Genomic DNA, 23323 nt, shown 5'->3' on the forward strand with positions numbered 1-23323 from the left:
GGTTTGTTTACTAATTTGAGCTCTACAGCTTACCTGGACAATATGAAACATCTCATTCCCTGGTGATAGAGAAATGAGGCTTAATTGGCACCATGAGCGAACCAGAAGTATCACGCTATTAGGATGGCTACCAGATCTTTGCCATCGGCCAAGAGATTTTTGGGGAATGATTTTTTTTAATTTAGAACCTTTTTTCCCTTATTTCATGTTCAATTCACTTAGTTATTTATCTGTCAATCAAGTACTTAATCAATAGGAAAAGGAAGTGTGGAGTTAGAGAACAGGAGGATAATTTGTTGTGTCGGATGCTTTACAGTATACAGTTATTTTCCTTTTATGCCATGTTTTCACATATATAATCGACTGCCTTACAGCGCTCCTGCGTAGTAAGGCAGTTATCAGTAAATCCACATCACACAGGTGACTGAAAATGAGGATGTGCTTTCTTGAAGCTCACTCACCTAAGGATGTGACTGGGGTTGGACTCTAGCCCAGATCTTCCCCCTCCTTGAGGAGGGAAAGGGGAGGAAGAAACTGGAAGGAAAAGTGTCCGTCATTTATGAGGTGCAGACAGTATCATTTTACTCTCACTTGACACTCTCAATGCCTCATCTTACAGATGTTGGCTAGCTAATTGTTTCTGGCATCTTTACTGTACTATCCTAGAGAGACTCCATCTGAATGGAATTATGAAATCAAGAGAATAAATTTTCCAAGCTGCAGAGGTACTGACTAAAATAGTGTCACCTTAATCTAGACTGTTAAAAAAATTAGGCAAGACATAATTAGACTAAATCAGCTCCTGGATGGAATCATCGCACTTGGCATTGAGAATATGATTAACTCTGATGAGCTAATCTCGAAAAGTATCTGAAGTCTCGTGGTATTTCCTTTTGCCAGCTGCTTCCCAAAATCTGTCCCAGGTCCCATCAGGTGCCACATAAAGACGTGCTTTCCAGGGCCTCATGTTCCTTTCTTTCCATCACCCAGTTGATAAGTAATATTGGGAAGACCCAAAGTTTGGCTGAACATGCTTGCTTTCCAAGGTCACAGAAATGAAGTGAGGGGGGGAAAGAGGACAGATATGAATGGCCTTTAAAGGGCCTCTTTGCAACAATGAGGCAGAAATCTCTCCAGGTCCTTTTACTTTTTCTGGAGCAAAAGAACAGAAGACCTCCATTTTATGACTTTGTAAAATACTTTACATTTGTGTCCGTTTAAGTGACTATTTTAGCAGTGAAAAGAAGAGAATACATAGTTGCTCAACTAACTGATATTTGAAAGACATAATTCAGCATTTCTGAAACAGCCATATTTGTGCAGAAAGTGTGCATGTGGCAAAGGGATGGTTGCGTTTTTTTTAAACTAAGCACCAATACCTGCAAAACAAAACAGAAGATGAATTTATAATATCTATGATGTCTATAGCAAGTGAGGTAAGTATCTGTAATTACATGAGTGCACATGGTATTCTAGAAACCTGTTTGGTCACATGTGATTTTGAGCTTCAATTGAGTGTATGCTGTTCTCCATGGCAGCACGCAGTTCGTTGTCAAAAATATCTGAAAGACGCAGAATGACTCAATGCTTGCCTTCAAAGGTCGAAGAAATGAAGTGAGCGGGAAAATACGACTAAGCTAAAGTACAGTTTGGGCAGATTAAGGAGCCCTGGTGGCATAGTGGTTACACACTAGCCTGCTAACCGCTAGCCTCTCCATGGAAGAAAAACAGGACTTTCTACTTCAGTAAAGAGTTACAGTCTCTGAAACTCATAGGGGCAGTTCTACCCCTTCCAATAGGGTCGCTGTGAGTCAGCATCAACTCAATGACTGTGAGGGTTTTGGTTTTTATGAACAGATTAAGGAGAGAGAATCTGAAAGATAATTTAGAGTTTGCCATCAATGCCTGGAAATTAGAGGCTTGGCTTTGTTCTTTGTTGTTTTTTCCCCCACAAACCATTTAATTGGGAGCTAACACAGATATCATTCCATAGTTCAATCACTATTGTACAATTGCTACCAAAGTCCATTTAAAAACATTCTCTTTTTCTTGGATTCCATGCTATCATCCCCGCCCCCTGACACACACACACACACACACACACACACACCCTTCTTATATACTTTGTAAAGCCTTTTCACCATAGCCTTTCAAAAAAGAGTACAGCACCATCTATGTTTAAAGAAAAGAAATGCTATTCCATCAGCCAGTGATAGTGGGTTACAGTAGAGTTAGAACAAGTGACAGTTCAGAAAAGTTTTCCAGGTGGATCAGAGTCAATGTTATTACATTTTGTGTAGCTTCACAGATAGAAGAGCAAAGTATAACTTAATGTCTTAGCTTCCAAGGCTGTCATAATACACTACTGCAAAGCAGGTGGTATCGAAGAACATCACTTTTATTTTCTCACAGTTATGGAGGCCAGGAATCCAGATTCATAGTGTGGGAGAGGCCACACTTTCTCTGTCACTCCAGGAGAAGATGTCCACCACCACCACCACCACCCTTTATGTCCCCCCAGCTTCTGGTGGTCCTGGGTGTTTCATGGCATTCCTTGGCTTTTAGATGCATCTTCAGATAGCATTTCTTGCAGCCTCCATGTGCACGTTCTCGTTTTATAAGAAACCACTGAGAAGAGATTAGGGCTCACTGGTACTCCACCAGAGCTTCTGAGGGAGAATGATGAGGCGATCTTCCCTCTGTACAGATGTCCAGTCTTGGAAACCCTCCAGAGGCTTGCCAGGAGTTGGGAATCCACTGGATGGCAGCGGGTTTGATGGTTTTTGTTGGTTTGCTTGTTTGGGTGACTCTCTTGTGACCGGATTACCTTTACCGATAACATCTTCAACTCAAGAACCAAATCAGCTGCCATCCCATTGATTGTGAGTCATCGGGACCCTCCGAGAGAGTCGAGCTGTCCCTGTAGGTTTCTGAGGCTGACAATCTTGTCAGGAGCAGAAAGCCTCATCTTTCTTCTGTGGAGAGGCTACTCCACTAGGGCTCCTTAACACCGTCAAAGAAAGAACGTGCATCCAACGAATTCCTATTCACAGGGCTCAAAGCTTCCACAGATCTTTTATGGGGATCCAGTTTAAGCCCTAGCATTTAAGAACGTATTTTCCTTCCTAGAAAAAGGTAACAGCATTTTTATAAATACTGCCAGCCACCAAACACCCCCAGATCAGTGAAGAAACCCCAGTGAAAGGGTCGCCTTCTGTAACTGAACGTGTATATTTTGAGTAAATGCTGTGATAAGATGCACGTGGCTTGATTTATCTTTTGCCATACGGGTCTGGAATAATGTGATGTCTTCCTTGATTTTCTATTGCAGATGACTTGTTTAAAGTTCACAAGCTTAAGCCAAATCTGAAGTGGCGACAGGCTTTTGACAGCTACTTAAAAACTCTGCCTCCATACTTCTTATTAGTATGTATTTGTGTGTATGTATGTGTTACTGCTAGACACGGTGGCTCTGCTTGCAAGCTTTCCTCCTGAAATAAAATAGTTATCTGTTAATTTTACAAGGATTTGTGTTGTCATGATCTTCTCAATGTCAGTGTGTAAGAAGAGTTTGTCATGGCAGCACAAAACGACAAAAAGAAAAGAACTGGGTGTGTTGCTTACTTTAACTGCCATCGTTATTTTCTATCACGCGTATGTCTGTTTCTCTTATTACAACTAACCTTCTGAGATCCGACTTTTGGAATCCAAGGATGAATAGATCTGTGTTTGTGTATGACATCAGCTACCCTTTTTAGCTCTAGAAATTCTCAGTAAGTGGCTTCCTTCTGAAAACAGAACCATTTGCAGGTGGCAGCACATTTACTTGCTGCCTGTGAACCCTGGTTACAGAGCCTGTGAGAGGTGGGGGGTGCTGGGGAGAGACCTGGGAATAAACATCGACTTGGCCTCATTTTGGATTTTACAATTTGAAAAGAAAAAAAAACTATTCATGATCATATTTGAACTGGCAATCTAATCGAAAGCCCCTGGGTGGAGCAAGTGATTTAATCTTGGCCCCTAACCCAAAGGTTGGTGGTTCAAATGCTCCCAGCGGCACTGTGGAAGAAAGACCTGGCAGTCTGCTTCCAGAAGATCAAAGCCAAGAAAACCCTATAGAGCAGTTATACTTTGCGGCACATGGGGTCACCATGAGTCAAACTCAACTCTACGGCAACAGGTAACAGAACCTAAATTCAGACCATCAAACTCATTCCGGAGGTTCACTGGGTACGCTTTCAGCCAAGTTTCTAGAGGTGAAAAGGTTAAGCCTTCCCTGGTACTGTTGGTGTCACTGGGAGGAGAATGTGGGGGTGTGTTAAGATTTGCCATGGCAGGAACGGGATGCATGAAAAAATGCATTGTAAAATGATTTCAGGGCTTGGGACTTAAGACTGAAAGCAATTTACCTGTTGTTTGAATTTGCTGTTACTTGCTTTTCTGATCCCATGCTCCGCTGTTTATTTTTGTTGTTGGTGTTCTTTGTTTGTTTGTTTTGTTTTTCACTTTCTGCTCCTAACTTCTCTGCTATTTCTCCTTCTCACTTTTTAATGTTCCATGTTTGGTTTTATGTGCAGCATCTTGACTTCTAAGAAATGACTCATGTCCCTTTGCCCCTTGTAACTGAACTTTGAGTATTTGAAGATTTATACTATTCTTACTGTTGTGTATTTTGTTTCCTTATAGCCATTAAAGAAAGCACTAAGGATGATGGGAGCTCCAAATCTGATATCAGATAATTTAGATTGTGGACTTAGTTACAGTGTTATCTCTTACCTTAAAAAACTCAGCCAACAGGTAGTATTGGTAAAAACAAACAAACAAAACTCCTTTGTCCTCAGAAGTGCATTTCCTTATTCTTCAGTGTAATTGTAATTTTCAAATCAAATGTCTATGCATATTCTACACTCTATGGATTAGTAATTATGTGATTCTCTATGGCTTCTGGCTGCACCGGGAACCTGCAGTTAAGGGTCCGTCAGTAGCATTTGATGCTGTGCCATTGCTCCATTTGCTTGCCCATTTGCCCTGCCGACATGCTGGTGGATAGTCTGGGGCCTATGAGGGGAAGAGACTTAATGGAATGGTCTCCTGGATCCCATTTTTGTCTCTGCTCAATCTAGTTTCTCCTCAAATTACTTTGGACTAGTGCATCACCTTTTAAATTTAATTTAATTTTATTTTTTTAGGTCAGCACACTGAATTATGCATCATTTTCAGGCATGTGAAAGACTCACACATGCTAGCCCTTGAATAAATTACCCTCACTATCCAATTCTTTTTTCTGGGGTGGAGGGCCCGAGACCAATGTTCCTCAGACTGGAGGGTGGTAGTCTCCAAAGGGACCTAAATAAGGAGTGCCTTTATTCCCCCCCACCCAGTTCATTTTTCGTTGTTCACCTTGTCCCTTGCCTGCCCCTCTCTATCAGTAACTCATTCTCCACTCACTCACACCCCTCCTGATCATACTTCTCACCTCTACCTAGCCCATTCTTGCAGGATGCAAATGATTGAGAACTACCAAGTTAGAGTTTTACGGCCATACATACGTATTATGTGAGATGACAAACCAATGCTGCAGTTGGACTTTCTTCTTGTGTACAAATGTTGGACACAGTTGTAGCACTTGCAATGAGTCTACTGCTTCAAGATGGAGATGATTGGAGATTGTAAAACCCTAGAAAAGAGAGAGTAGTGAGCAAAGAGACAGATTTCACTAAAGAACCAAAGTGACTGCACAAGTGGGATGCTGGCACACCGTGCTAGGAACTGGCACAAACTTAAGGACAATCTGGAGTTTACTAACTCCTACCAGTCTAGTGTGCCCATAAGTGAAATGGAAAATAAAGGCAAACTCAGATTTCTGAGCTATCAAGTGTCCCCTTAACCTTTTTTTTTTCTTTTCTGCTAATAGGTTTTACTTTGGTTGTTCTTATTGTTGATGATGCTTTGTTTGGTTATTTATTTATTTCCTTTATTTGATGCTTACCTTTGGGCCTTTAAGGCTGTTGCAGCAGATCATGGCCAGAAGAAACAATAGTAAACTGAATTGAAACTAATATAAGTTCTGGGGCATTCTAGTATATATTGTTTGTATATTTTATAAATAAACTTCCAAGACCACTTAAGCAAACAGACCCTTCATTTGATCTTTTCTTATTTTTCATGCCTTAAGAATTTTTTAAGAGAACAAATTATACTTAATGATAAAAGTGGGCCACAGAAATAAATATGTATGACCAAATCCTGAGGACACCATAATGATGTTGGACTTCCTGAATTTGGGTGGAGTGCTACCTGTAGAGAAAAAGAAAGACCATTACTAATTTGTGATATGTGGACAGAAAATTCCTATGTCACCATTGTCTCCTGAACTCACTCTGATGTACGCAGAACAAAACGTGCTCAATGGACAGGGTGTTGCTACAATTGCTGCTTTTATGCAATAATAGTCAATATGAGACAATAGTGTCTATTAAGGGGATTTTTCAATGTAGGTTAGTAGGAAACTTAATGAGTACCCATTATAAATCATGTAGATGGTCCAATCTACTAAATGAAACATTCGTCTGAAATGGAAAACACATCGTGTAATTTTATTCAGATATAATGCCAATCTATAGGTAACCTGAATTTCAGCACTAATTTTAATTTTTAAATACAGGGTCTTAAAACTTGTTTTCTGGGCTGAAGATGACTATATTGACTTAGACTAGTTTTTACAACAGCAAAATGTACTTATAAATGGCCGAAAGGAATTTCTGTCCCTGGTTTCCATCTTTTCCATGACTCAATCATATTTTGACACTAGACAAGAGAAAAAAATATGAAAGTCAATGGCCCCTATAGCCTCCCCTCTGTGTGTGCCGTAGTAGTACAACAATGCCCAAGAAAATGATCATGCCCATTTTCTATGATTTCCAACGGAAAAGTTGGTGTGTTGGGTTCTTAAAGTATTACTATCTTTCTTAAATCATGAAGAGGACAGTGATAGGACAGGTCTTCTCATAATATACCTTCTACTTTCCTTTTAGACTAAACTAGAGTCTGAACGAATACTTGCTTCAGTAGGGATGAAACCTCCCCAGGAAACTGAAATGAAAGTGAGCAATCATTCTGGCGGTGGACTGGCTTTGAATCATAGTCCAAATGTCCTAAAGCTGCTGAATGAAATCACAGGCGACACTGCCCTGAGACTGGCAGAACTGAGTCCCAAAGAATTGGCTGGCTTCCAAGTCGGACTCTTAAACAAGGTACATTGTGATGTGAATAGTTTCCATTTGTTAGCGTTTGTCAGATACAGTTGCATCTTTTAACATTCGTTTTGTTTGGAAATAGTGGTTGGATGTAACAAAATGTACTTATAAATGTTCGAAAGGAATTTCTCTCCTTGACTTGGGAATTATTCATTGACCCCTTTAAGAATTAACTGGCTGATGCGCCTGCCTCTAGACGGCAATCGAGAATTTAAAGTACAAGATATTTGGGGGGAATCATCCCCCTGAAAAATAAAAGGGAGAGAAAGTAGGAGGAAGCAAGGGAAGCTTTCAGACTCCAATTGCCGATCTTGCACCTTGGAGGGCAAAGAGGGAAGGAAGGAGGATTCGGGAGTAGAAATGCCTAGCAGCAAGAATTTCCATAGGAAAAAAAAAAAAAGAATTCACATAGAAGCTGTCCCCACCCCCAGCCAGTCCTGGGGCTTTGGGGCTTGGCTCAAGGGGAATCCCTCTGGGACATGGGGTTACAGTGAATGGTATGACCCTTTGCTGGGCATGCCTAGAGAGTAGGGTATGCTGGGCCTCTCTAGGGTTTCCTGTATGGGCTCTAATAAATGTTTTCCCTTTTGCTTTAAAAAAAACAACAAAAGAATTCCCATAGAAGCAGCTCACAGTGAGCAGAAGTAGGGTTCTAAGGCAGCCTGGGAAGAAGAGGACGTCAACTACCATATGTATAAAACCAAATATCCCATGTATTTTGCAAACCGCTTAACTCCCTCACCCATTAGTTCATTGTATGCCTATGTGCATTCTTTCCATGCATGCGTTATATGTCAATGCATACATACAGTAACTGCACTGCTTGTAGGGGATCAACCATTGATTCTCGAAGGGAGACCCCAGTGGCTCACTGGCTTCTCTGACTGCCCGAGAAACCTAAAGAACAAGCCCTAGACATGCAAGGGAAACCTACATCTCAGAATTCCGTGTTTACAAAGATGTACTTGAAAATGGGATCGTCTCCAGGGTTGTAATGCCTTGTAGATGTATTCGAATGAAGGCCAAGGTCAGCAAGTGGAAATCTCCCACTAGGAAAATTCTACTGTTGTCGGGCTTACTGAATGGAGAAGTTCTTCACTAAGATTTTAGCAAGGCTTGAAGGACATCAAGGTCGATTTTTATAACAGTGCACAACCACAATGTTCTCTACATCCTTCTTTGGTGAGTTTTTAACGCAGTGGTTCTCCACCTGTGGGTCAACACCCCTTTGGGGGTCGAACGACCCTTTCACAGTGGTTTCCCAATTCATATCAGTAGCAAAATGACAGTTATGATGTAGCAGAAAAAAATAATGTGATGGTTGGCGGTCACCACAATATGAGGAACTATATTAAAGGGCCGTGGCATCAGGAAGGTTGAGAAGCACTGCTTTAAAGTTTGTGAGCAGCCTTTGAAGACGCAATTATTGGTCTCTCCCCATTTGGAGCAAAGAAGATTGAAGAAAATCAAAGACATGTGGAAACAATGAGTCCAAAAGACTAATGGACCCTACAGATTTGTCTTCAGGACCCTAAGACCAGAACAGCTCTAGATAGTGCCCGGCTACCACTACCAAGTGCTCATAAACTTTATGAGATCAAGGGGTCACATTAGAAAGTGTGGGATTGAGTGGGAGAAAAATGTGGAACAGAAATCAAAATAATTTAATGAACACATAAAAGGCCAGGCGTACTGGGTAGAGAGAGACTGGTGGAACCCCAGAGATTGTGATCTTTAGTGACCCTTCAGGCCTTGAACTAAACTCACCCTCAAGGTTCAAACACTAGACAGATCTACAAGGTGACCAACACTAGTGAGGTATCCACTCCTTAGAACAATCAATCATTTGAGATCAAAAGGGCAGCATTTGACTAAGGATGGCATTCAGAAGGTTTGAAAAATTAAGAAAGGAGGAGGAGTGGAAGTGAGAAAGACAAGGTAGAAGTGAGGTGAGTGATATTTCCATGTGGGGATTGCAATCAATAACATGAAAAGAGATGCATTTACATTGTTGAATGGAAGACTGATTTGCTCTATACACCTTCTCCCAGTTCACAATAAAATGTTTCTGAAAAGAAAACCTTTTAGGAGGGTTAGGTATTACATTTCTGTATTACATGCCTTAAGAGTAACAAATTCTTTGTTTCATCCTCAACAGGATTTGAAACCTCTGACATATAGAAATGCTTATGATATTCCACGCAGTGGTCTTTTAGACCAGTTGACCAGAATGAGATCCAATCTGCTAAAAACTCGAAAGTTTATTGTGGGCCAAGATGAAGGTAAATGAACAACGAAGCACATTCCTTGATTTTGAAAATGTCAAATCCAAGCATTTATATTTCACAAATTCTAAAGTTTAGATCGTCTAGTTCCACCAAATATCAATATCTACCCAGACACAGTATTTCTCAAGTGCAAGAAGTATGCGTTCATCGGTACTTATGCTCTACTCTCCGTAAGTTATTTCCCTTAATCCTCAAAACAGCCCATGGAGTAGATATTGTTTAGGTGCTCGCTTTAGTGTAATAGCAGCTGACTAAAAAATGTGTTCAACTTTTTCAGGTTGGAAAGTGGCAGAAGCTAAGTCTATCAGTGTCCAAAGACTTGCTCTAGAGGAGAAACGAGACCCTAAATTCAAATATAATTTATAGAGACACAATTTATTAAGTCTTTAACATGACAAAAATAAGACACAGACCAAAAACCAATTCATCCAGATAAGGGAGACCGTCAGCACGAAACCATCATGACGATCAAGAATTTACAGAAATGCTGCCCCTTAAGTAGGATTTGGAGTCCAAAGGAAACTGACTCACAACCATGATTGGTGACTGATTGATATAATGCAGTTACAAGCGGGACTACAGAAATGGGAAAGGGACCACAATTGGGATCCGCTTACTCTACTCTCTGACCCTGGCACTCATGATCACGAGAACCCTAGTCCTCCAAATGCCATGAAGAGTAGCACGAAGGCGAGTCCTTAAAGGCTAGGTTGCCCTCCCTGATTTCCCTTGGGAAGTAGTAGCCATAAAGTAGTAGCCACTGCCATGGAGTGCATTCTGGCTCCTATCGGCCCTATGGAAACAGAGGAGAACTGCCCCCATGGATTTTCAAAACTCCCAACTCCCGTGGGGCGGTTGGTGGTTCCAGATGTCCAATTTTAGGTTAGCAGCACAAAGAATGACCCAGTGTGACACCACGGTCCCGGTGAGTGGGAGTGATTCACTTTCAAACACATGGTGCCTCACATACTTTGACCAGCTATTCACGTTGCTGCTTCATGGCCGGAAAGAATGCAATGGAGGCTTAATCAAGGTGGAGACTAAAAAACAGATTTTGGGATTTCACTGTAAACTGCAGCCTTCCGTACCCCGAGTGCTCCGTGTGTAAGCTGTAATACAGACTGCATGTGCACACACTGGATCGCCCCACCAACCGCAATGAGTTCAATAAAAACTTCTACTTGAGGGTAATAAACTTAAGAGGAGTCAGGATAATTGGCGCCTACTTTCAATTTCCCTCTGTTCCATTTTGTTCCATTTAAACGGATTGTCTGTCCACTAAATTAAGCAAAGCTTATCCTAGACAGTCCGCTCAAAGTAAACACCAAGCTTTGTGTGAAAAGGGAAGAAAAATCTGTTGATCAATCAAATTCTCAAAAAGCGGTGAAACCCAACTTTCATAGGCAATTAAAAGACTGTCATGGAGCCTAGCTTCTTCCTACTAAGGAACAAATAGGTTTGGTTTTTTTGTTAATTTTTTTAGTTGGGACAGTGTCATAAAGGACAACAGCCTACTTTGAAGTGCCCGAGAAGTGTTCTAAGCTAGCAGCAGGAATAATGGTGGACTGAATAAGATGGAGGGAGAATATTGTTGTTGCCAGGATAGGATTTGAGATTCTGTTCGGTTGTAAGACAGCACTATAAGATCTGATGTTTGGCACCCATTTCTTTGCTGGTCTGTTTGCAGATTCACTTCATAGTGTTCGCATTGCACAAATGGGCAACTATCAGGAATATCTGAAGGCATTGCCTTCTCCACTTCGAGAGATTGATCCAGACCAACCCAAAAGACTTCATACTTTTGGCAATCCATTTAAACAAGATAAGAAGGCAAGTTGTCTATTTCTCTGTAAACTGTGATATAAAATAGCCCCCAACTTGTGACATGTTTGAGTTATGACGAATTGACCTGTTGACTGTCTTTTTAAAATACATCTTAGTAGTAGTATGTACTAAGTGTGATCATATATATTAAACTATATCTCTAAGTTTATCTATAATGTTTCCAACCGTCAAAGGTTAGAGGTAAACATCAGAGTTATAAAGGAACACATCAGATTTCTAAAAAATATTGGTGTTCAATTTATGTTAGAAATGTCAACAGAGTCATTAGAACAAGACTCTGTCATGGGTTGGGGAGAACCTTTATTTGCAATAATTCTTTTCTTCAGGTAAGGTGAATTCATTCAGATGTTTTCTGTGTAAAAGATAAAAAACTGCACTGAGGCTGTTACGTGGATGGAAAGTGGGAGTCTTCTGACACAGGCATCTGTTGGTTCAGCAGATGTAGTGCCTGCAGTTCCTGAGGACCTACTAATAGGGGGTGTTTTGAATTATTGCATTTAATGCTTGCAGCTGTTCTGCATGATGGTACTACTATGCACCTTGTAGTACAAAGAAGTCAAGGCTAACAGTGGTCAAATTTCTTGCCCAAAGTGACACAAGTGCTAAGTAGAACCAACATTTGAACTCACATTATTCTACGCCCAGAATTTGTATTCTTTTCCACTGTCACACACTAAAACCTTTTCTTAAAATATTTGGTCAAAATATATAATAAAAAGTGCTAGTTTAACTGTACAATTCAGTGGTATTAATTACTTTTACCATGTTGTGCCTCCATTGGTACTATCCGTTTTCAAAACTTTTACATCACCCAAAACAGAAACTTGGTGCCTCTTTGGCTGTAACTTCCATTTCCCTCTTCTCTCCAGTCTCTGGTGATCCTTGACAAACTTTCATCTCTGTGGATTTGCCCAGTCACACTCATTTACTTAAGTGGGATTATACAATATTTCACACACTGATTTCTTTAATATCAAGGTCAAAATTTATTCCCTCTGAAAAAAAATTTATTCCCTCTGGTTCCTTTATGAATATTCCATAGTGCTATATGTAGCAGATGAAATATAAGATACAGAGGATGCTGCCTTATTTGCATTGCCTTATTAGAGATCCTGGGAGCCCTGGTGGTACAGGGATTAAGTGCTCAGCTACTCACAGATAGGATGGTGGATTGAATCTGCCGGCCACTCCACACACAGAAGTAAAGATTACAATCTTGGAAATCCTATGAGGCAGTTCTACTGTCCTACATAATATGTATTGACTCAATGGTACTGGGTTTGGTTTGGGTTTTACTGGAGATCTTAATGGAGTGTGTGTGTGTGTGTGAGAGAGAGAGAGAGAGAGAGAGAGAGAGAGAGAGGGAGAGAGAGAGAGAGAGCGTGAGGGCTACTAACTTGATCATTGAAGTATGAAGACAAATGGAATTTCATTTGTACATATGGCAAATACCTTTTTCAGTAATATAAAAGCAATGATACACACGGACTTCTCCAGATGGAATACACAGAAATCAAATTGACTACATATGTGGAAAGAGAAGGCTGGAGAAGCTCAATATTAGCAGCTAAAACCAGGCCAGAAGCTGGCTGTGGAACTAAATTGCTCATGTGTAACTTCAGGATAAAGCTGAAGAAAAGTAAAACAAGTCCACAAAAGCCAAAATATGACCTTGAATCTATCCCACCCAAATTTCAAAAGCATCTCAAGAGCAGATTTGATACATTAAATGCTAATGACCAAAGACCAGATAAGCTGTGGGAGGACATCAAGGTCATCATTCATGAAGAAGGCAAAAGGTCATTAAAAAGACAGGAAAGAAAGAAAAGATAAAAGTGGATAACAGAAGAGATTCCGAAACCTGTTATTCATCGTAGGGTAGCTAAGGTAAGTGGAAGAAAGAATGAAGCCAAGGATCTGAATTGAAACTTTCAAGGGGCACCTCAAGATAACAAAGCCAAATATCACAATGAAATATGCAAACACCTAGAATTAGAAAACCCGAAGGGAAGAACACACTCAGCAAATTTTAAACTGGAAAAAACTCAAGAAAAAAATGCAAGTCTTGAGTTGTGATCTTGAAAGATTCTAGGGGCAAAATATTGAATGATGCAGGAAGCATCCAAAGAAGATGGAAAGAATGCCCAGTGTCACTGCCCAGAAGAACTAGTGGACATTCCACCGTTTCAGGAGGTGGCATGTGAGCAAGAACCAATGGCGCTGAAAGGAGAAGCTCAAGCTGCACGGAAACCGTTAGCCAAAAACAAGACTCCAGGACCAACTGGATGTTTCCACTAGCTGATGAAGCCCTGGAAGCACTTACCCATCTATGCCAGGTAATGTGGAAGACAACTACTTGGCCAACTGAGTGGAAGAGATCCATATTTGTATGTACTCATTCCAAAGAAAGTCTACCCAAAAGACCATGGAACCCTATCACTGATATTTAATGCAAGTAAAATTTGCTGAAGATCATCCAACAACAGTTGTAGCAGTCCATTGACAGGGAACTGCCAGAGGTTCAGGCCGGTTTCAGTAGAGGACATGGAACAAGGGCTATCACTGCTGAAGTCTGATGGATCATGGCTCAAAGCGGAGATACCAGAAAGATGTTTACTTGTGTTTTCTTGGCTATGCCAAGTCATATGACTGTGTGGATCCTGACAAATGATGGGTAACCTTGACAACAATGGGAATTCCAGAACGCTTCATTGTGCTCAAGTGGAACCTGTACATGGAGCAAGCGGCAGTTGGGTAAAGAGAGAAAGGGTCCACTGCATGATTTAAAATCATGAAAGGTATATATCAGGGTTGTATCCCCTCATCATAATTGCTTGATCTATGAAAGAAGAATGTGGCATCAGGACTGGAGGAAGGCTTATTAACAACCTGAGATATGCAGATGATACAACCTTGCTTGCTGAAAGTGAGGAGGACTTGAAGCACTTGCTGATGAAGATCAAGGATAGAAGCCTTCCATATGGATTACGACTCGATGTAAAGAAGACCAATATCCTCACAGCTGGAATGAGCAAATTCATAATAAATGGAGAAAAGGTTGAAGTTGTCTAGGAATTTATCTTGCTTGGATCCACAATTGATATTCATGGGAGCAGCAGTCAACAGACCAAAGATGGAGCTGCATTAGGTAAATCTGCTGCATAAGACAGATGCTATTTTGTGAATTTAGGTGAGTCTGACCCAATGCATGATATTTTCCATTACCGCACATGCATACAAAAATTGGACATTGAATGAGGATGACCAAAGCAGAATTGATACATTTAAAGTGCGGTCCTGGAGAAGAAGGTTGAAAGCACCGTGGACTGCCAAAGGGACAAACTATCTGTCTTGGATGCAGGATGGCCAGAATGCTCCTCGGAGACGAGGATGGTGAGACTGTATCTTACATATTGTGAACATATTGCCAGGAGAGCCTGCTCCCTGGAGAAGGACATCATGCTTTGTAAAGTAGAAGGGCAGCGAAAAAGGCGGAGGCCCTCAAGGAGATGGATTGGCTGCAACAATGGGCATGAGAATAGGAACAATTATGAGGGTGGTGCAGGGCTGTGAAGGGTTGTGCATAGGGTTGCTATGGGCCACCTAACAACAACAACAACAACAACATGGAACTTATTGGTATTAAGGCCCAGAATATGTCATTGTTCTCTTCTGTCAAAAAGTACATTCCACCTTCATCTTTAGTGATACTAGTACCTTTTTTCATCATGCTGGGCCTTAATTTCCTCATTTAACATTACTAATAACAATTGCACCTAATTAGGAAGGTTTTGTATCCGGAAAATGTGAGTTGATAAAAGTAGAGCCTTTAGAACAGTGCCCGGCAAATAGGAAATGATCAATTCAAATAGTTCCCCTTTTTTGCACTTTTTACAATGGGTAAACACATGGTACACGTCATTTGTTCATCACGATCTTACTCAACTAACAAAGGACGTATTCTTGTGTTAGCCTTGGATGAGAAGAGGTTAAGCTTGCCTTCTATACCACTGGCTCTCATCTTTCTTTCATCTCTGCTGAAAAATGAAAAGCTCCTCCCACCCAGCCTGGCACCAAGGTGCACGTATATTTGATTATCTGTGGAGCTGGGAATTCAGCAAATTACTCCATCGACCATTCATTGTTTACATCAAGCATTGTTCACGGTGGTAATATTTGTTAACGATGCCCTTTAAGCCCAAAATAGGATTTATCTCCCTTAACATGAGTACGTGCTTCTTCAATGCAGTAAACATGAATTTCCCCTATTTTTTAAATGATATCTGTTCATTTCCCAAGCTTTTGGATTCGCTATGGTTGTGCCATTTTTTTTCATACTCACAGCGACTTTGTAGATCTAAGACAAAGTAGAACGGCTCCCTAGGGTTTCCGAGACATAGATATTTATGGAAGCAGCTAGCCTCATCTTTCTCTAGTGGAATGACTGCTGGGTTTGAACTGCTGACCTTGTGGTTAGCAGCCTAATTCTTATAGGGTCACTATGTGCTGGAATCAGCAGTGGGTTTGGTTTTTTTGTTTTCTTTTGGTACCATATTTGGTTTGGAATAGCACGTTGTATTTTACCTTGCTTTGGACTGGGATTAAAATGGACTTACATTTTTTGAGAAAAAGTGTGGGTTGGCAGGGGTGATAAATGTTTGACCCACGACTAAAACTTAATGCTAATGATTATTGCCCCTGAAGGGTGTTTACAGTTTTTAGAGAACTGTGTCATGTATGGACTATATTCCTTGATGTTTTGTCATGTATGGACTATGTTCCTTGATGTTTTGTAGGGAATGATGATTGATGAAGCAGACGAGTTTGTAGCAGGGCCTCAAAGCAAAGTGAAACGTCCTGGAGAACCCAACAGCCCTATCTCATCTAAGAGAAGGCCGGGCATGTCCCTGCTATTGAAGAAAACTCAAACACCACCTACTGTAACGAACCACGTGGGCAGAAAGGGATCGCTCTCAACAACGTGTTCCCCATCCTATCCAAGCCTCATAAAACCAGCAGGTACAGCGTGATGGTGTGGATTCCTTATTGACCATAGAGAACCAATATCCTTAACAATCTCATTTTCATTTATATTCTTTTCTTTTGTGTTCCGTTTTCATTCTTCAAGTATACAAGTATTAAATCACATATGTGGTATTTACAATAGACCCATTGGAAAGGAGAGACCATACCTCAAGGAGTTCCATTTATATGAATGGAAATCAGATCTATACCTAAATAGTAACTCATTTGGTTAGGATGGAGAAATGGACACGCATGAGTCAGTTGGCTTTGTCAGAGCAAGTCAACAGAGGTGTGGCCATTTGGCATTGCAGCAAGCATTAGAAGGGCAAAGCAGACTCCTGAGGCAGTTGGAGGGTGGGCTAAACAGAAAGTAGGTCTGTCTGCACTCCCTGGCCTTACTTCCTGTTTATGCCTTAACCCACTACCATCTGGCATCTGCCTCCTCACCTCTGATCGAACTGTCCAAATCATGAATGCCAGCTTACATTGCCATGAATTCTTCAGCAGTACTTGCCCTGGTTGCTTACACCCTCCTTGGGGTCCCAATAAGGAGCTCTGGTGGTATAGTGGTTATGTTTTGGGCTGTTAATCACAAGATCAGTGTGGTAGTTACATAATCTGGTGCCAACGTGAGGCTAGGGAAGGAGTGGAGTTTCACCTGTCAATCAGTTTGCTGCTTGATGACCTCATTTGGAGGAGCTACAGAGATAAAGATCTCAGTGGAGGTGGGACAGACACACTCTCCCTGAAAGTCATTACTGTTTATAAGACACATGGAGCTACACTAGAGTCCTGGAGCTGGCGGAGTCATGTGGAGACCCTTGCCAACGCTGAGTTGCTTCCACTGCCACTGGATCCACTAGACTTCCCACCCACTGGCCTGAGTGATCTTTCCTCCTGAATTCAGTGTCATTACATGTGCTGTGTAAGTCTGAAAAGAATTTATAGACTAGTATCAGACATATTGGCTGATATCGGACTTATGGATTTGATCTGGACTGGGCTGGGATGTTTTTTCAATATACAATTGCTCTTTTATATAACACTCTTTCCTCTACACATATGAGTGTCTATGAATTTGTTTCTCTAGTCTACCTGGACTAACACCATCAGTAATACAAATCCACCCACCGCCTGAGGGAGGAAGATTGATGCCTTCTATTCCCATAAAGATTGGAATTGACTCTATGGCAGTGAATTTGACTCTATGGCAGATTCCCATATATTAAATTCTCCTAGAGTTCTTCCCTAATACTAGCAATTCCTTTTCATTTTCTTTTCTGTGTGTTTCTTTTCTTTTGCAATCTATGGATTACAGGGCCCCTAAAGATCAATCTTGGCTCTCTTGACTTCAATACACCCTTCTCTAACTCATCCCATGCAGTCTTTAGGCCTCAGATATAACTTACATTCCAACCTCACCCCTTCCTCCAGCCATGATCCTGAACACGAGTCAAATACAAATGCTTACCTGGGATCTCCACTGAAGTATGTAATAGACATCTGATGCTTAACTGGATCCATACATTTAAACTGAACTCCCTGGGTTAGGCCCGGTTGACTAGAGAAACAAATCCAAGGATACTCATAAGAGAGAGCTCAAGAAAACATCCCAGCCCAGCCAAACTCAAGTCCATAAGTCTGACACTAGTCTATAAGTCCCTTTTCAGACTCAGGAAGCCACATGCAATGATGTGGACTACAGGATCAACACTGGCTGATGGGTGTAAAGTCTTATGGATCCAATGGCAGTGGACATATCTAAAGGGCTGACACAGTGTCCGAGTGGCTCGATGACAGAGAGATAAAGACAGAGGGGGAGGAGGTTCCCAGGACCCTCCTTATGAAGAGACCACGCCCACAAGGAGATACCATCCGGCTGTGACCTGATTGGCAGGCTAGACTCCACCCCAACACTTTCAGTTAACATGAAATTATGTAACTACCACACTCCTCCACTCCCCTTTCTGAAGTAGCTCTATTAACAGCCACTTGCCAACTTGGTCAAGGAACACCATCCATCAGTGTGCAGAGAAAACTGTTAACACCTATCTGTTCAAGGTTTTGTGTGTGGGCTGGCAGAGAGGCCCTGGGCTGCAGTGTTGGCAGACACCTCTAGTGTAAAACTGCCAATCCGATGTCAGGCTCACTGACCACAGAATCTGAAAGCGTTGTACAGGACCTGGTCTGTGAGCTGTTCCCCTCTGGTTCTGACACATCCTGGCACCTGGTGCCTCAGGTGCAAACCTGTGGCTTCTCTTTTGTGCTTCTCTCCCTGCCCATCCATTAGCAAGAGCAGGCCACTTGTCAGCCAGCCACTGTAGACCCCGCATCTCTCTCTCCCTCTAGTTCGTCTTCCCGGGTTCTCTCCCTAAGGCTACCACAGCAGTGCCTTAGCTGACCTGCCTGCTTCGCATGCCTGATCCCAGCTAACTCCCTTTCTGTCTGGCGAGCCGATCGATCCTGTCCACGTGTGCTGCTTGCCCACCGGTCACCTCCATCCGCTCTGTCCTTTCCTCAGGCGCACCCAGCTTGCAGCTGGCCCCCTCCTCGTGGCCTCTGCACGTGCCCTTCCCACAGCCTGGAGCACTGTCTCTGGGCCTGCACCTGGTCAGCTCTTTCTCCTCCTCCAGAGCTGGGCTCAAAGCACATCTCCTCAGAAAGGCCCTGCCTACCCGCCCTGTGCACGGAGGCTCCACCCCTCCTCTCCACCACGTCCATGCTCACTGCTCTTCCTTACTCAGATTCACGCTGCCATCTTTTTGGGGTTTCCCCCCCCCCCTGTCTTACTCTCAGAGTGCACCTGCTGTCCGCTCTCCACAGGCATGTCAGAGCCACAAGGGCGGGCACTGTTTCCGCCTGTCTTGTTCACGGCAGAACCCCACATCTGGCCCAGTGCCTGGAACAGAACGGTTGCCTACATGAAGACGAGGTGCCAGGCTGTTCCGTACAGAGAGACTCGGTTCTCTGAGACGGTAGTGAAGGGTGAAGAGAGGATGGTACAGGCGGGGCTGCCTGGTGATGGAGTGGAGGCACAGTGTCCAGATCTAGCGGCCACTTGTTTTTTCTCAGTAAGCTTGAGGGAGAAAGAGGTGGAGCACTGAGAGGAGCCCGCCTTGTCTGGCTTGCAGCTCAGTAAAGGATGGCAGCTTCCGTGAGATTTGGAGAAGCCGTGGCATCAAATGACCCTGGTAGCTTTGCAGCTTGTGAAGGGCAACCAGGTGGTGCTCACCCCTGAGGGCCAGGGTTCTGTGAGTACGTGCTGATTGAGTGCACTGCCTTAGGGGCTTTCTGCACGTACTCAGAGTGCCAAGGAGGCAGGAACATGGGTTTGTCCTATTATTTTTCCCAGAACTCCACCCGAGGGTTCTGAGATTGCCAGTGGGCACATCTTGCTGCATGAAGTGGACAACTCCCTCCAAACTAAGAAGCATGGGGTTGGTGAAATGCCACTTCCCCAGAGCTCATCGTCTTAATGTGTGTTCCAGATGCTGCTGCCATTCACGATTTCCATGAGGAGGAGACGGAAAATGGTCAAACAGTCCCTGATGGCCTATCAAAATCTGTCTCTCCAAAGCTTATGAATGTGGCAATCGATGGCGTTCCCCCCAACAAGTCCGATTCTCCATCTGATGACTTCACACTTCTCAGGAAAGACGGCCTGATTCACAAACCTGGTACTAATTCACTCGGAGGAGGAACTGTAAACTGTAATCTCTCAATAGATGGCCCCCAAATCGCAGCGATGTCTGCTTTGGGACCAGGGCCAAATCCATTCCAAATAACTCCTGCTATGGCACAGGGAATCAATGCGGATATAAAGCACCAGTTAATGAAGGAAGTTCGAAAGTTTGGACGAAGTAAGTAGTGCGAGAAGGTCTACTAATAAAAAATGTTTATTATTTACACTATGTTCAAGCCAACTCTTAAGAGCATTTTGGGACAGAATTTGGTTTACATATAGAGTGGCACTTCCTTTTATAAACAATAGACTCTTCTTTCTTTTCTTTTTCCTTATGTGCTGTATTCGTTTCTATTGCTGCTGTAACAAATTACCACAAACTTCATGGCTTTAAAACAACACAGGTTTATTTTTCTTCCAGTTCTGGTAGTTATAATTCTGCATTCCTTGTCACTGGAGTACCATCAAGGTCTTTGCAGACCTGTGTTCCTTCTGAAAGTTATAAAGTAGATTCCATTCCCTTGCCTTTTTTTTTGAAGCTTCTGGAGCCTCCCTAGATGCCCTGGTAAGACAGCAAGTTACTAACTGTATCAGGCTACAAAGCTGAGGCTTTCTCCTCCAATAAAGATTTATAGGCTGGGAAATCCCAACGGGACAGTTCTACCCTCTCCGCTAGTGCTCCTGTGAGTCAGAATCAACTCAACCACAGCAAGTTTAAGCCGGTAGAGACTCTTTGACCCATGGCACCTTTATCCATCTTCAAGTCATCATTGTAGCATCTCTCGCCTCTCTGATCCCTGCTACCATCCTTCCATTTTCTCTCTCATCCTCACTTTACTCTTATAAGCATACTTGTGATGTACTTCTGGGTTATCTCCCCATCTCAAGTGCATTAATTTAATTACCTCTGCAAACTTCCCTTTCCCATATAAAGAAACATATGCGTATGTTCCAGGGATTATGGAAAGTTTTTAAGACCCATAATTCAGCCTCAGGTATTTGATTAGTGCTCATAAGAGTTTCCTTCATAGAGAAGTAATGATATCTTGACTTACGGGTATAAAATTTAAATGATACTTAACTTTCCACCCATGAAGAATGACAACTGAGACTGCCCAAAAGTGGAGCTCTCGTTCCCCTTGATAGTTTTAGAAATATTGAAGGTTTTCTTTTTAATGCCTTCAGAATATGAAAGGATTTTCACTTTGCTTGAAGACGTTCAAGGACCTCTGGAAGTCAAGAAACAGTTTGTTGAATTTACCATCAAGGAAGCAGCAAGGTGAATGTCAAGAGAAACTCTCTATTTTCTTAAGCAGTTGGAAACAGGTTGTACATTGTTTTGTTTTGTTTTGTTTTCCAAATCCTGGCCCTCATTTAGAGTTTATGCTGTTTCTGACCACATTTAGATTTGGATTCTACAAATCTAACTCATATATCCAAGCTCCTGGTACCTTCTAGGCTCCCCATAGGTCCAGGAGACTTGAGCCCTTAATTGGCATCCTTGGCATTGGATAGACTTTTTCCTTCCCTGGAGGTCCATAAATTGTGATAACACCAGCAAGCTTGGCTGCTAGCCAGAAAGTGACTTAGAAGTCCTTATGAAAAGCAACCCGCCAGGGTGGCCCTGAGTCCAAATCAACTTCATAGCAATTCGTTGATCTTTTCATGAGGATGCCTTTGACATTCCCTTGTCCCCCGCACTTCTTTGCACATTGTGGATGTTTTAAGGATCTTTAGACTGCTGAAATATTTTGTTTCTTTTCAGGTTTAAAAGACGCGTTTTAATTCAGTACCTTGAAAAAGTACTTGAAAAAATTAACTCCCGCTACCTTCTCCACAAACTTCATCACGTCAACAACAGATCAGCATGTCATCGCAAAGATCAGTGAGGAACAAGGACCAGTTTTGCGTGCTCTCTAGTGGAACCACAAGTTGCTGAAACTTCCCAGAGCGTGGCAGGCAAGGAAATGGTCTTCGGTGCAAAGATGCTGAAGTTTTTTCGTGTTATGATTCAACATCAGTTAAAGTTAGATTTTTGCCCAAAGACTTTTCTTGTAAGGCGTTGGCTTGTTTTCCTTTTAAGGAGGGCGATGTCAAGTCCGTAAAGTTTGTTGCCATGACCAAAGTGATAAGGGTTACTTCATTAAGAACTTTGCCCCTCTGCACATCCCCAGAGTGACTGCGGGCCACTTGTCAGTGGAGTACTACTTGGTGCTCACACGATGTCCTTTAGAAGGGATGGGTGCACAGAATCCAACTGGTAACCTTGTGAATGCCAAACAAAGTTTTCAACAATTCCTACTTGTGCCTTTGAACCCACGAAAGATTCAGGACAGTTTGAATTGAAGTGTGAAGAAGCTGCTATTGGGGGGTTTGTTAGACAAGAAGGGCATCCCTGTAACTTATTTTTCTGTGGGAGGGGGCAGGGGAACTCACAAAACAATCTACCTCCAACTCCCTTCTATTTTGATGAGAGACATTATGAAGTGCACTTGAGGCTGTTCGAAGCCTTGCCATCTGGCCTTTTTGCATGTAAAAAGGATCGAAAGTCTTCAGGTGGACTTGCACATTCTGTGCTTTGGAAGCACGAAAAGTAAAACTAATGTGTATTTTTTTTCCTTTGATGTTTATACAAAGCTTTATATGGAACAGTATTGTTGTTTTTTATTAATTTAAAAAAATTAAACAAAAAGATTTTGATTTTGCATATATAAAATAAATTGCTTTATTGATTTTCACAAAGTTTGTTAATGCTGGAGAAATTACTAGTTAACGTCTTGCTCTTGATTTGTTATTCCTTGCAGCGGGGGTTGGGGAAGGGGAGTACACAATTTTCTAAGAAAAAAATTAAAATATAAACCTAAAGAGTTAAACTTCCAAACATCACTCATATAATAAAGTGATTTCAGTCGGGAACTTGGAGGCACCCTGCTGGCATAGGGGTTACATGCGGGGCAGCTAACAGCAAGGTCGGCAATTCAACAAATACCCTGAGCTCCTCAAGAGATAGGACTTTCTCCTTTCATAAAGAGATACAGTCTGGGAATCCAGAGGAAACTCTGGGAAGTAGTCTCTCCTCAGAAACACCGAAAGAACATGTCAGAATCAACTTTCTCTGATCTCTGGAAGATACTTAAAGAGTACAACCACCAAATGAACACTAAATCAAGAGATAAGCCATTAAAATATTTTAGGAGAAACGTGTAGCCTTTTAACATACCCTTATA

General features: G+C 42.1%; 1 protein-coding gene across 1 annotated transcript in view; it reads left to right on the forward strand.

Annotated features, from left to right (window-relative positions):
• Positions 1 to 22742, forward strand: part of LOC142434277 (integrator complex subunit 6-like) — a 65416-nt gene extending 42674 nt beyond the window's left edge. The window contains exons 10-18 of the mRNA XM_075538992.1: positions 3332 to 3426; positions 4687 to 4797; positions 7035 to 7253; positions 9415 to 9538; positions 11232 to 11374; positions 16186 to 16408; positions 19903 to 20274; positions 21282 to 21375; positions 21862 to 22742. Coding sequence (XP_075395107.1) covers positions 3332 to 3426; positions 4687 to 4797; positions 7035 to 7253; positions 9415 to 9538; positions 11232 to 11374; positions 16186 to 16408; positions 19903 to 20274; positions 21282 to 21375; positions 21862 to 21985 — 1505 coding nt within the window. The 3' untranslated portion in view covers positions 21986 to 22742. The remainder of the gene's footprint in view (positions 1 to 3331; positions 3427 to 4686; positions 4798 to 7034; positions 7254 to 9414; positions 9539 to 11231; positions 11375 to 16185; positions 16409 to 19902; positions 20275 to 21281; positions 21376 to 21861) is intronic.
• The last annotated feature ends 581 nt before the right edge of the window (positions 22743 to 23323 follow it).

The sequence above is a fragment of the Tenrec ecaudatus genome, chromosome X (assembly GCF_050624435.1).
Source record: "Tenrec ecaudatus isolate mTenEca1 chromosome X, mTenEca1.hap1, whole genome shotgun sequence".
NCBI classification, from domain to species: domain Eukaryota; kingdom Metazoa; phylum Chordata; class Mammalia; order Afrosoricida; family Tenrecidae; genus Tenrec; species Tenrec ecaudatus.